Below are 15,212 nucleotides of genomic sequence, written 5' to 3' on the forward strand. Positions count from 1 at the left end.
GCCCTACTACCTAAAGGCACAGGATAGTGTATAAGAGAATACACCGCATATAATGAACGCAAAAGACCACAGCACTCAAACATGTACAAATTCAATAAGCACAGGTGTAAGCTATTATGAAGCAGTTATGTTAATAAGACATTCGATATTCATCTTGGTAATCCAGGAGGTCGTTTGTTCGGATTGATTTTCATAAATCCAAAAGGTGCAGTCAAACAGGCACAGCCAACACGAGTTTCGTCACATACGTGACTTCATCAAGGCTTATGGCAGTGCAGTGCAGGGAAGGAAGGTGGAGGAGCAGCTCCTGGTAGACGAACTGAAGGATGTGGTCTGGGATATGGTGCCAGGCCCAGACGGGCTCCCGGTGGAGTATTACCAAGCGTTCTCTGACCTGTTAGTCCACACCTGCTGGAGACTTTCCAGGAGGTGGGCTGGCAGGAGTGCTACTGCAGTCCATGAAGGAGGCTTAGATTGTTATGCTCCCTAAATCGGCTACAGATCTGACATACCCTGGTTCCTATTGACCCCTGTTTTTGCTGGGGTACAACACAAAGGTACTGGGAAGGTTCTAGTGACTAGATTGCGTGAGGTAGTGCTCCACCTTGTCTACAAAGATAAGTGCCGCTTCATACCTGGCAGAAGGACGCAGGTGAACCTGAGAAGACTGTCCCATGTGCTACGTTCTGTAGCAGCACAGACCTAGAGGTTGCATTGGAAGTGTTACATATTGAAAAAGCTTTCAACACTCAACTGGAAATCTTTCTGGGAAGTGCTGAGGAGGATTGGAATGTGGGTGATATTTTTGCAGTGGGTGCAGATACTTTATACCCAGCCTGTTGCGTGGGTCCCAACCAGGAATGTTATCTCCGAGTGCCTGCCTATAGAGAGGCACAAGACCTCTGTCGTCACTCCTTTTTGCTTTGGCAAAGGATCCCTTAGCTATTTGGCTTCGTAGGGACATGGCAGAGTGGGGTATCACAATGGGCGGGAATACCCATGTGGTCTCGCTATATACAGATGATGCACTGGTCTGTCACACACCGGGAGAGGTCAGTGCATATATTGCTGGAGATAATGGCTGATTTTGGCAGGGATGTTGGGCTTACACTTCAACAAGTGAAAAACTGTGCTCTTTCCCATTTGCAACACTGGAGAGCAGAGACCTTGCCTATCTACCAGTGACGGAGCTCCACTGGGACCGGGGGTAGTTCTGATATTTGGGGATATAGGTTGCGCACTCCTCTGAAGTCTGCTACCATCTGAATATGGGTTGAGTGCTCAAGAATCTGGAGGCTTTGATTCACTTTTGGAATCGGTTGCCACTTTCTGTGATGGGAAGGGGGCTTTAAGCAAAATGGTTGTTGCCTAATTGCCTGTATCTCTTGCAGAATTCATTGTGTGAGGTCCACGTTTGCCAAATTGAATAGTCTACTGGCGTCCCTGGTATGGGCCGGCAAGAGAAGTACAGTTAAATTAAAGTGGATACGGAGCTCGGAATTCTGGGTCTCCAAGGCATGCTGCTGTATTATTTAGCCTGAATGGTGCAATATGCAGTACACTTGTGTGAGACAGCCCAAATGGGGGAGAAGAAATTGCTAGCAGGGTGGAGGGACAGTACGGACCTCCTGCTGTACTTACTGCAGACTTTGGGAGTTCCCAGGGGACTGCCTGTTTGTCTGGCAGGTGGCGGATGCTTGGGAGCTGGCGATCATGTGTGTGTTACGTAATGCATCTTATACCAATGGATACAGCCATTCCGGAATATCCACACAGTGGTGGACGTGACACAGTGGACGGAGGGTGGTTGCACCATAGCCAGACACCTATACTTGCATGTTACTTTTCTGACAGTGGGTAAGACGCAGGACGTATTCTAGCTACAGCCACGTCAGTTATTAGAGTGCGCTAAGCTGTCCTGTATGGCCCAGGAGATATGGACAGATTTTCCTGCAGAGCTGGTGTAATCAGACACTGGTGGGGATGCTGGACTCTGGTTCCAGTAAATGCCTGATGGCCCGCCTCTATAGGTCTCTAAAGGGAGACCGACATATAGACATGACGATAATCTAGGACAGGTTGACAGCTGACTTACCTACGCCACTTACAGAGGGCAAATGGACACAAGCATGTGCTCTGGTCAGGGTAGTGGCTAGTAACGCACGGTTGAAGCTCTCCCAGGTCTATCACCTGCATTGAGCCTACTTGATGGCTCAACAGCTACACAGAATCAGCTCAGCGCGGTTGAATGTATGTCCCAGATGCGAGACAGCTCCTGCAACATTCCTAGACATGCAGTGAAAGTGCAGTAGGCTGCTGAAGAGTTGGGTGTAGGTGCTGCAGGCACTGCTGGAGGTTGCGCTCATACAGGTAGAACTCTTGATCAAGCATTGCCTGTTGTGTTTGCGCCCAGCACCCAAAAGAAGGACTAAAACGAGACACAGGTTCACCTTTCTGGATCTAATAGTGGCCAAATGGCGTTTAGCCATACATTAGGTGCAACCCAGACCACTCAGCATTCAAAAATGGCTGGCCGACATGTGTGAGTGGGGTGTGCCAAAGGAAAGATGATTGTGCTTAGTGCGCACACACGATTTCGCAGATCGAGACCTAGCAGCATGGCAAGGCATGGTGGAGAGTTTGGCAGCTGTGGAGCCCCTGTGAGATGATTTGTCGCTGGGCACCTCAGATCCTGATCCCAGGGACTCCCATGTAGTCAGAAATACCCCTGGCCACAAGTTGGGAGGATGCATGTGGAAGGAGATGGTCACACGGAGATGCTAGTGTGCTCCCACCCCTGTTCCAAGATGTGAGAAAGCTCTTCTGCTTGGTTTGTGTGCATGTGTGGACAAGATTGATATAATGGAAGGATTGCCCATACGCCCCCCTCTTCCACCCTCCCCAGCCCCTTCCACAAAATATTGGCTGGTGGTCTGGGGCTATGGCACTACAGCTGATTATCCAACGCTTCTTCTTGGTATTATTGAGGTTGTACATTTTGTTTTAGTGACCGTTATAATTAGGTTAGGTTGAAGGAGATGCTTGTGACTGCTTAGTGGACTTGTGCTGAATATTGAGTGGTTGGTGGTTCAACACATAAAAGCAGTAAACATGAGAAGGGAGGGAATTGGATTTTTAGGACTGCAGAGGTGCAGAATCCTCTTGCGTGAGGGAGATACTTCCTTTGTTGACATTGTATTGTATGTCTTAGTGTTGGATGTGCTATACTGCTGTCAGTATCCTATATGTAATCACAATGAAGACGTTTTTTTAAAAAACACAAAGCTATTCTTTACTCATTAGACATACAGCATATTCAACAAGGGAGACAGCTGCTTCACTTCTTTTTATTGGAAGCGTATAATCAGAACTGTGTTGGAGAGCTACATGTCTGTATTATACATTCTGTGTGCTACTTCTCACGGTTGTCCAATACTACTTTGTAAACAATGCACACCGTGGGATTCAAGAGTGAGATATACTGCCAAACAAAAACAGCAGCAACAGTCTTGCATCTTGAGGCCATTCGGACCATATGACATCCTCATCTCTACAGCTTATCCCATACTCCCAGGCCCACCCTCACCCTGCTTCACGATCCCCCACCGCCTTCAATCCCGATCTTTCACTATACCCTCCCTCTCAATCCCCAACCCTGTCCTCCCTTAAGCTTGCCCACCCATCCTCCCTCTCAATTGAGATGGAATTCTCTAGTCAGTAAATCCATTGACAAATGTAAAACCAGCTTTCCTAAGATGGAAAAGTGGATTTGCCCTGCTAGAACAAAGTATTTGGCATCAAAAGCAAAATTATGTGTTCAAATAGCTTTAGGAACGAGTCCCTCCTATATTTAATTATTTTTTTATTAATTATAACTGTAACCAATAAATAAACATTGCCTAAATGTTTTGCTCATATTCATTTCAAGGCTAGTGTAGAGCAAAGTGAAATTGCAGTGACAAAGAAGTGATCCCAGACAAGTGGTGTTGGATGCTTGCCTGAATTCACAGTGACAGACCACTGCAGAATTTACATGGGAAGTAAAGAAATTGCGGGAGGCATCTTGACCAGCACTTCGCGAAGCAGTGTATTTTCAATTACAGTATTTACTATTCATAGTTGTATTTACACTTGATCGGTTTTCTTCAATGGGTGAAGATGTTTTTTTTAGTGAGGTTGATGGCCACTTTAGCTCATAATGATTTCTTTTATAGAGCCTTCTTCATGCCGCTGCATATTTGGGAGCAAATAGTGTTTTGTCACCCAAGATAGGAATACACATTTTGCAACATTACGGACCATAACACCAACTGTAGCTACCATTTCACAGGGGTTGGAGTAGGGTGGTGAAAATTAGGTCTTAATTGCTGAATCTCATGTTTGAAGAACAAATTCACTCTTGAATCTGGGGTAAATGTCATAGTGTCCTTTCTAAAACTATTTCATAGTTATTCATAAACTATGCCAATTTATCACAGAGAAACTGTTTTAAATCTTCATTTTGTAAAGTCTTGGCTGGGAGAAATGTGTACACACTACATTATGCTTTACCAGGATAGTTAGTTGTCTTCATCTCACCTTTCTACAATGGACATGAGATTTACACATTTCAAAGTATGAAGCACTGAAGTGATTAATATTAAAAGATACATTCTGAGTTAAATTTCTCTAAATAGAATCAATGGGACTTGTTATGGTGGTGGTTGGTGAATGACGTGCTTAAAGCAGCACACATGTAGTACCAGAAAGTAGACTTAAGGTAGTGGAATTAGAACAGAATGCAAGTTATCCTGAAAGCTATTTTGCATCTGTGTATGATAGTTGCTGCCTGGGCTTCGTGGATACAAGGCCTGTGTGTGTTCTTCAAGAAAGTTGTTATTCATCTATCCATAAGTCGGCGACTGTCGTTTACCGTTATTCAAAATGAATTACTACAAACCTAATTCTTAATTATCATGTAACTATCTTTGATCATACATTTTTGATATTCAGTCAGTGTTATGCTTTGGAGAAACTTTCTGATTCGCTTGCATTTTCTGACACCTCCAAAAAAAACATTTAGCTGTTTTTAATTTTAATTGCATACTGCTTGAAATTTAGTGTTGCTACATTTAGCTCCTGGTTTGATCAGGATACCACTGTACTGCTGGAAATTGTATAGAGGTAGCTGTTATCCAGGAGCTGCATTGTATCTTATCTGAGCATGGGACTGTGCCTCTTTGTAGGTATCTCCCGAAATGCATTGTAAATTGCTTATGCAGTGTTATTGAACTTTGCTACCTTTTATGGCCTATTTGCATTTATCCTAAAAATGCTTTAATTTCAGTTGTATGGAGAAAGAAATCTCTATTTTGCTTCCAACTTGACCATTTTCCTTGTGAGGAGAAACAGGAGACCTCGTTCACAGAACAACAGTACCTTTTCTAGCATTTTTAGAACACAAAAAGAGTGTGTCGGGAGTGGTTCACCCCCACACTTGCTCCGGAATAGGCTACAGAATCATCAATACACTAAAGGTGTAGGGGGGTGTAACTGGAGGGGACTGGACTATTATGTCCAGTTCAAAAGGCGCTAATTAAGCACATATTTACCAAGTAGAGATGAGTGTAGGAAGTGGCTGTGTCTATTTGAGGGAGTTCCCTTTACGAACTAGGTGGTCTCACACACATTATAGTGTCATGCTTCATCATTTGACCACCTACCCCACCCAGGTAAGATGATGATACCTGGGCGGACTCAACCTCGTTGTTAAAAGAACTGCTGAGGGAGTGCTGAAATTAAATCTGACTGGATATTACAGGGATCCAGATAAGAAATTGGTAAATAAAGTGAAAATTACCTTACAAATCACTTGTTTCAATTGGAAATAATTTAATATAGGTGTTTGTATGTAAGAGTAAAAAACTATGGTAAGGACTCAGTTGAGAATGATGACTCACGGAGTCTAACAATGAGGGACCAACATGTTTCTGCTGCACAAGGAGCTGGAAGGTCTGGGGCATTCGCCAGGGTCAGGGATCCCTATCAGAAAAAGAGCATGGGAGCATGCTTAGAAAATAAGGTGAGTAAATGGTAGGCCTACCTGAACACTTTGTTCTATGGTCGGCCCTGCGAGACAAGGCCAGTTGCCTCTGGTCTGGGAAGTAACGGGGGGTACCCCTTGTAGTCACACTCACTCCAAAGGGTTTACCCGGTATAAGCACCTATGGTCCGTTTCCCAGCAGCTCTTTTTCTAGCATTACCTTTCCTTTGGCAAGATACTCAATGGATTCTAGTTTCGGTTCTGCAAGGGAATCAACAATGTAGATAACTGTAGTTGGAGTATATCTGCAACCCTCTATCTAAAATTGATGCAATCTTTAACATTCTCACCCTTTTCCAGACCCATAGAAATGTCCTCCCATGTGAACAAATCTGATTTGGTTTAAAGAAAAATCATCTTGGGGAAATATTTTCCTTTGAAACTGTATTCTTTCATTAATGCCATCCACATTTGCGTTATTTTCTTTTAATATTTATTGAAATGTTGGTCTTCCAATGAAGTAATTTATAAATAGCCATGATTTTGTGACTCTCTCCTAACGTTTTTGTTGTTTTAGTTTACCATATTACTCTAGTGAATGAGCAGTTAAATTATCTTTCCGCTCTTTTGATAGGTTTGGGGTTGTTACTTTGTTTTGGAGGATTAGCATTCTTATTTCTTTTGGAGTATTGTTGATGAGTAGCAAGAGGATTGCAGCATCAGTAGTTATTGAAATTAAGATTTTTCGTGAATTTAAGTTCACCCATGTTTCATGTACTTTTGGCAGTGTGTTAGCATGCGGTTTTGGGAAACTTGCTGGAAGCACGATTTTATGAGTGGAATAGAGCACTGTGAATAGAGACTTATTTGGCACATATGTTTTATTTACAATTACAAAAGAGGCCCTAAGCTTCAAGCTACAGTGTTAATCTTGAAGATAAATGTGATACGATGATGTGTTGATCTTAAGACACTTATGATGTAACTGAATTGCAAATGACATGATGCATGTAAGGTATAAGTCTAAAGCAAATTACACACTTTTAGACTCTAACTATGAAAGCACTTTGTCTCACAATTGAAGCAGCTGTGTCCAAATCACAACGCATTAGTGTTCTAGTTTATGCTAGCTGTGTGAACTCTTAGTAGAAACATTCACCGCATAGTGCGCAGTCCTACTACTAGGAGAAGATTGAGTATGCAAAGTTCCTGGTGGTTCATGCAAATGTTTGAGTACTGGCGTATTTTGTTGATTTTGAGTATATCAGGATCCTTAATTGGTAATGAGGAGATGATAAAAAAACATCTAAATCAACAGCAGATACTAATGATGTTTTCTACCTTCCATTAATATTTGTAGCCAAGGTGTTTCTATCCTGTATGTCATTGGGTGAAAAGCCTTGCTATGTTTAGTTATCAGACTTCTCTCCAACACCACAACCCTGTCACATTTGTATTTGGTTGTGACTTTTCTGCTTATATTTTTTAGGTAAAGAACCTGGCATGTTTGACCAAATTATCATCAACGATAACTTGGAAGAAGCTTATGGCAGTCTCAAGAGTGCTCTTAGTGAGGTAAGCCTTTCCAACCTTATCTACCCAATTTATCAGTTTCTACTTTAAGGTAGCATTGTTCATTACTGTATGTTGTTAACTGACCCATCATTACTTTGATAAGTCTTCTGATAAAGAAATCCGGAGGCTATGGTAGTAAATGTGCTTTCTTAATTTAACAGTGAAAAAGACATTAGGCATCAATAATATGAATACAAACAGGCTCATCATTGGAACTCAAGAATCACATTACACTTTGCCCTTCTGCCTGTAATTCAAATCATGATAGTATGATAGCTTACAATTAGTCTGTTTTAACAAACTGTCTGTAATATTTGGAGATGTAATATTTGGAGATATCCTGTTTTGCATTCTTCCACATAACTTTGAGTGCTACTCCGTGAGCAATGCTTGCAAACAAAGTGCATGCTGCTGCGAAAGCATATATGATAAAGTTGCTGAAAGTGTACTATTGTTGACCTGCTAAAGCCACAGAAGATCACTCTCTTGAGTTCGTGGAGACATATTGAGAAAACGTGGAATATTTGATTGATGTTCATAATCACTTTTCCTCATTGCATGGACAGTGGTTTTATCAGTCAGTTCTCTCAGAACTAGACATTATAGCTTGAGTCAATCAGCTGTGAGACCTAAATAGCTTTATTTGGTCAGTCTTTTATTTTGGCTTCCATCACAGTCTTTGCAATACAAAAAAGCAGTCATTTAGTCCCATCTCCCCTTCCAAAGAGACATACATAAAATGTCTTTTAAACTGCTCTTAAGTAAAACATGATAGATAAAAAGTCTGAATATTCTTGCCTAATAATCTGAAGCGGACTGCACCATTCTGGCAGTTTATGTAAGAAATGACTCAGAACTGAAATTACTAAAAATATACATGAAGTACAAATGGCCCATGAAGGATAGAGAAAAGTTACAAAGGTGAAATAAAGATTTTCAATACAAAAATAACTAGGGGGCTGACTGGATTAGCGAAGAAACCAGTAGTGAGACAATTACTGTGATGCGAAAATAGATAACCCAACTTGATTGCACACATCATACTTATAAGAAAATAATATAGAATGAATGATTACATATTTTAATGATTGCTGGAATTATATGTATATCCATCCGGTTGAAGATCAGAACTTGTTAGCCAAAACTTGACCTTAGTCAATAAAAGAACTTGAAACTGGCTAAGAAAATCAGTTAAAGAATAGGTTTCTGCATAATGGAACTGAAAGTGAAGAAGTTGTGTTGCTACTCTCCTACTAAGGCTTTCTAGTGTGTTAGTAAGTGGGTGAAACAGGAGGTCTGAAGTTTTTTATGTAGGTTTTCGTGATGTTTTTATAGGCAGAAGTATTTTATGTAACCAATAAAGGAGATTGAATAATGTATAATTTATAACTGTTTTATATATGAAAAATGAATTGAGAAAAGGTCTCTGTACAACATAAAATACAAATTTGAATGTCAGTGATTATCCTGCTTTTGAGTTGTGATGATTTCTTAATATTACATTGAAACAATGTAATCTTTAAATAGAAAAATAGGAGCGGTGTAAGTATTGCTAATCCTAATTCAATTTGTGGTCAGACAGGAATAATATGTCAACGGGAAAATTGATTATTTTCCTCCACTTTTATTTTCACGGTTTGGACTAGTATGTTGTGCCAAACCTTCAACAAGAAAAACATCTTTATTCTGAAGGGTGTTCATTTCTTGCTCCGTCTCTTACTGTTATCTTCTGATAAGATTGTCCACTCTGCCTATATACAGTAACGAGACTGAATTGACAACTAGGCGTTTGTCAGTGGAAAGAGACAAATGAAATTCGAGTCTTTCCAGTTAACTAAAGGTCATTGAGAGCTTTGGTTTTTAAACAATAATTATCACAAGTCAAGAACCATTTGATTTCCTTATTTGACATTCTATAAATGTGAACTAAAAACTGTTCATGCTTTTTGTCCTAAGGGATGCAAATGCAAGATGTGCTCTGGATATTGCAGTTCATCAGTGTTTAATTCAATATTTGATTTTCCAGGAAATCCAGCGTGCCCTGGCATCCAAAAAATCGTGACCAATGCTACCTGCTCTGCTTCTTCACTAATCCTTCCGTTCCCGACCATTTTTAATTCAAAATTGACATTCCTGGCGACTTCGGCCTCTTCTTCCAAGGCTCTGCTTTGAACAAAGAACACATGTAAATGTATTTTCGAATGTAAATGATCCTAACTTTGCATGGTTACACAGGCAGCTCTATTTTAAATCAGTGGAACTGACAGGCTTGCACCTTCCTTCGCATGAATGTGTGTATGTGTATATATATGTGTGTGTGTGTGTGTGTGTGTATATATATATATATATATATATATATATATATATTATAAAAAAACATGTATAAAAGAGCAGTGTAAATGGACCATTTTTGTGGATTTTTTGTTTACCTTTTTAAGAGATTGAGTCTAAAACCATACTAAGCAATGTTGAACTTACTGTGGTCTTGCTGCATCTGCACGTGTTATGATCCAGCATTGAATCAAGTTATCCTACAGGGCAGCACTACGTCTCTTTCCCCCATACCCAACCCAAGACCATCTATAATTGTTTTTTTTTTAAATGTCACAAATGAAACATGAACAGTTTGACTCTGATTCATTTGCAGCATGAATTCCTCAGTTCTCATCCAGTTTGGGTGCCATGATAACATGTCTAGATTCAGCAATGTATTCGGGCCCTCTTCCTTCAATTTTAAATCTGATTTCAAGGTGCAATTTAAGTTGTAGATTAGGTTTGCAAAATTTATGTACATGATATAAAACTTTTCTTTTTTTCCTGCGACCCATCACTCCATCAGATAAACATGAAATGTGTATAATGTTTCTCCTCTGTTTATTTTACCTCGTCCAGGTGATATATTTTAATTAGAAATGAGTGACATGATTTTAAACATAATTTTTAATTCTACTTCTGTGAGAGTAGGTAGACCAAGCCAAAGGATTTACGTTGGCAAATAAACGGAACTGCAGTGCTTTGTTACATGGCTTTTTAAGGGGCCCAATGATCTTTGTCTTTCGTGTTAAGGAATTATAAAATGTTAATTATATTCACGCCTATGAGCTCAGAACATTCTTTAGGCATTTTCTCTAGCTTCCTTCTTGATCTCCTTACCCATGGAAGAAAGTCTTTATCAATGTTTTTAAAAAACTGTAGGACCTTCTTCGGCAGTATGCATACTGAGGACATAGGGCCTGATTTAGATTTTGGCTGACAGGTTACTCGTCACAATGGTGATGGATATCCCATCCACCGAAATATAAATCCCATTATTTCCTATGGAATTTATATTTTGGCAGACAGGATATCCTCTCACTGTTGTGACGGAGTAACCCGCCTGCTGAAATCTAAATCAGGCCCTTTGTTTGCAAAACATGGTACACAAACTGCTCAGTTACCCCTAGATGCTACTAATGGGTACTTGTAAAGTATACTTTGTGTGTGACTGTGAGGATGTCTGATTCTCTTGTTCAGTAATACTAGGCCTCTTGCAGAAGAGTGCTTCAGATTGTCCTTGTTGTCAGCAAAAGCAAGGTTGGTAAAAAGGCACTCATTTTGGGGTGAATAAAATAACTCACTAACAATTCTGCATCGTAGGACCTTCATTGATAATCATAAGCACTTAGATGGGTCTGCCTGTGTGCAGTGTGGGTTACCGGAACACTTTTAGTGTGCTTGTGTATCGATAAAGACACAGTCAACTGAGTTCTCACTCTGGCGTAATGTCTAAAATAACTGAAATTAGCCAGTTATGGTATGCAATGCATACAATGCACGCCATAACTCTCATCACCCACCATGTTTAGCTCTTGGTTGATTCCTTTTTGTTCCCGTGCTAGTTGCAGTTTTGCAAGTAAGTGTTCTATGCATAGCAAGCAACAGGTGTTATGGCGTGGGTTGCATACCATAACTAACGAGTGTCAGTGGTTTTGGACATTGGAGCTAAAACTGTAACTCTGGCTTTAACTGTTTTTTTCAGTAAATGTCTTTGTCTGTTTTTTATACTTAAGTTTCACCTTTCTTTACCTTGTTTTCTCTGCATGGAAGCGTATGAAATTTGGCATGAGGGACTTTAACAGTCTGTGCTGTTTGATTACCAAATGTTGTGCATTTCCATTCATGGGCAGAAAAATTAGAGGCATATAAATGGAGAGTGTTTGAACCATAACGACATAGTGGCATCTATTACTGTGTAATCTACATTTAAGCCACAGCCAATTAAACCTTCGAGGTACACTACAGTAAATAGTACAGAAAAAAATTTAACTTGAGTCCCACTCCTTGGTAGTAGTTGACATCCCTAAAGAATCCTGTCATGGAGATCTAGGATTGCGAGTAACAATCTCTTTCCTCAACCTATTTCCAATGTTCCAAATCTCTTCTTTCCCCTCCCGTTCTTCTACAGGCAAATCATGCAATGTTGTTCATGTGTTCATAGCTGGGGTTCCCCTTGGTTTGAACGGCAAAGAATGTGAAAAAGGAATAGTCCGTTAATAGCTGCAGTAACTTACATGTCCAAAACTTCACAAATCTGCTGACCGCAGTGGGGGTCTGTTATATGGCCTACGACCGAGTTGGGTGCATTTTAACTGTTAGGTGCTGCATTTTGTTGCTAAATAGTCTTTCTTGCAAGAGACATCTTGCAAAAACCAAGGCCGGTGAGCTCACTTTTTAGTTGAATTGACAAAGTTTAGCATATTTTGCTCCCAGTCTGCCCATTCGGGTATAATAAATTACAAAACCCAGTGTAACGGCTGTTAACATCCTGTGCAGCTCTGTAAGTTTCGCACTGGAGCAAGATTTCTCATGAGTGCCCCTTTAGTCAGCCGAGCACCAAAACTTGTTACACGAAATAAGGAAGGAAGCAAGTTGCACTGATTTTCATGAATCAACATACAGTAATCAGTTTTTAAAAACTGAAGTTTGTCCTTTTGTACTAATTTTATGGCATTATTAATGCAATAATCTCAGTATTCCTTCCTATGTTTTAGCAGAAAATCAAGATTCAAAGTCTTGAAAGCCAGTAAAGTGTTGGCATAAAAAATAAAAAGGTTTGGAGATGCGACAAGCTGTGTACCCTCCTTTGAAGTGTGGTGAGGCTAGTGCTTCCCTCCTCATGTAAACATTCTACTGACCAGAGTATGGATTTGCCTGTTCATCAAATAGTCAGTTGGTCATTTCCAAGCTTTATATTTAGGTAGACTATCATGTCTGGTCAGTGACTTGATATTCAACAGCACTTGAGTGAATTTGGTGGTTATCTATAGAAAATATGTTTCATTGTATTAAGCACAATGTCACATGATATCAGCCCATGGCTTTGTATGGTTGGGCCTAAGTGACATCACTATGTCGGTTACGGCTCATGTCCTTAAATCCCTTCCTAGCATCACTTTACTCCCCTAGCTCAAATGAAGAATGTGAACTTTTGCCTGGCACAATATTCCACAAATGTAGCGAGTAGTACATTTTAGGTGAGTGGTTAATGCAACTGGGATCTTTATCAATCATGTTTGTTATGCAGTGTTATTATTGATACAAAATATTTTACACCCTCAAATAGTGTTATTTTGGAGAATTCAACGATTTCAGAGTCTGTATGTAAAGAACAACACAACGTATTTAACCAAGGCTTTTCCTTGTTTGCTACGGGAAAACCATTATTGCACATTCTTGGTTATTGTGTAATGTATTTTTAATAGAATGCATTCAATCTGTTAACTTTCCTGTAAATATGAGGGTTGACCAATTCTGGACTTAACCCCCTTTGAAATGCTGTATAATTGATGCTCATAGTTGTTATGAAGAGCAGTAGTACCATTTTCTGTTTTTAGGCCACATCTGATCTGAGCCTGAACATTAATGTGCATTGTGCTCCTGTCACAGTTATCCCAGAAGTCACAAGAATACTAGAAATACCTCTTGTATATTCAGATCTGCCCCTCCCACAACCTGATTAATTTACAGAACGAATAAATGAAACTGAAGGCGCAAATGTTTAATGTTTACATTGTGGGAATGAAATGGAACACTATGTTGGTCAAATGACACTCCACTGTTTCTTTTTAAAATTAATACACAAGACTATCCGATTTTGGCTCCTAGCTTTCTTATCCATAAAGGCTGCTTCTTTAGTGATCACTACATTAGAAGAGGCGCTTATGTGACACCAAAAACAAGCAGCCACCGTTTATTAGTCTAATTAAATTGTCTTGTTTCTGTTTTGTTTTTTGTTTCTTTTATTTCACTTACCAGGTTGAGTCACATTACCAATTATGTAAATGGAGGAAGATTCAATTAAAGTACCTGCCAAAGACTTTCTTGTTTTAGTTCTTGGAGGTAATTAAAGTACCTGAAAACGAATAAGTTTAGCTTTTCACGACTTTGCATAAAAGTACCAACTTGAAGTCAACACAAATTATATAGTAAAAATCTTAACTCATCACTGGGCTCTGCAGTGGCTGAGAACCCATAATGGAGCAATGAGTTGCGGCGTGATCAACTAAAAAATGTATTACACTTTTGTGGCATGTGACTCTGAAGTCTGGTTTTGTGAAATCACGTGGTTCCCTTAAAAAATAGGAGAGGTCATAAAAACCTAATTTCATGCTATATAAAAATGTTTTGTTACCTTTGTCTCTTTGTTTTCTCTTGAATCATGTTACTTTGATATCTCTCCTAGTGTATGAGAAATCAAAAAAACTAATTTGCATATGAGTGACAATGTGATGCAATATGCTGTGCGCATCCCGTTTTACCGTTTTATTATAGTTTTCATAACTTTAGGCAAATGTATGTTTGTGTATGTTTTCTTTTTCTGTCTGTCTGGAAGCAGACTGAATTATTAATGAAAAATGTCTTTGAATTACTGAACCAAGATTATAAAACTAAATCAAGTAACGTTTCTTTGTCGGTCTTCTCTGTGTTTTTTTTAGACTCTAAATAAAAGTGTACAATCCATAGCTAGTCTCCGTTATTTCACCGTGGTGGTGTGGTGTGTACCATCATTGCATATGTTTGCTTTCCTTTCAAACACTTGCACTGATGTGTATCAGGGTGTCTTGGATCATGGACGAGAGAAGCAAATCTGTCTGCCTCTACTGATGGTTGATGGCTAGGTGTACATGGTTGTCACTTGTAGAATGTTGATCAGTGTAAATCATAAGCATAAAAAAAGAATATGCTGCAGATGCAAAATGTTTGAATTGGAATTCATTAGACACAAACCAGAGTCCTACCACCTTACCTCGACTTATTAATTACCACACCATTGTTCCATTGATCTTCCTTTCCTTTTCAGTGTCCTGACCAGTAGTCTCACCCAGGGTGTCTGCCTGCTTTTTTGAGAGTTCTTTGGATTTGTGCCCCTTGGTGAGCCTTACAGAGTGAATTACAATTACCCCCCTTGCTTATCAGCAAACCTTCCCCTCATTTTGCTTCATTGTCGTGAAACAACAATTTGCTTTTTTGTCAGTGATTTTATGTTTGGGCCAAGGATATTCACATTTTTGTTCACATTTTGTAAAAAAAAAAAAAAAAAACATTATCACCACTTGGTGTGTTTTTTTGGTCACAG

The 15,212-nt window shown here is 39.6% G+C and overlaps 1 protein-coding gene across 5 annotated transcripts in view; it reads left to right on the forward strand.

The window, feature by feature from the left end:
* The window catches only part of GUK1 (guanylate kinase 1), a 211,537-nt gene extending 196,939 nt beyond the window's left edge, over positions 1-14,598 (forward strand). For all 5 annotated transcript variants that reach the window (XM_069210986.1, XM_069210985.1, XM_069210988.1 and 2 more), the window contains exons 7-8: positions 7,512-7,597; positions 9,624-14,598. In XM_069210986.1, coding sequence (XP_069067087.1) covers positions 7,512-7,597; positions 9,624-9,659 — 122 coding nt within the window. In that variant the 3' untranslated portion in view covers positions 9,660-14,598. The remainder of the gene's footprint in view (positions 1-7,511; positions 7,598-9,623) is intronic.
* Positions 14,599-15,212: the final 614 nt, after the last annotated feature.

The sequence above is a fragment of the Pleurodeles waltl genome, chromosome 10 (assembly GCF_031143425.1).
Source record: "Pleurodeles waltl isolate 20211129_DDA chromosome 10, aPleWal1.hap1.20221129, whole genome shotgun sequence".
NCBI lineage: Eukaryota > Metazoa > Chordata > Amphibia > Caudata > Salamandridae > Pleurodeles > Pleurodeles waltl.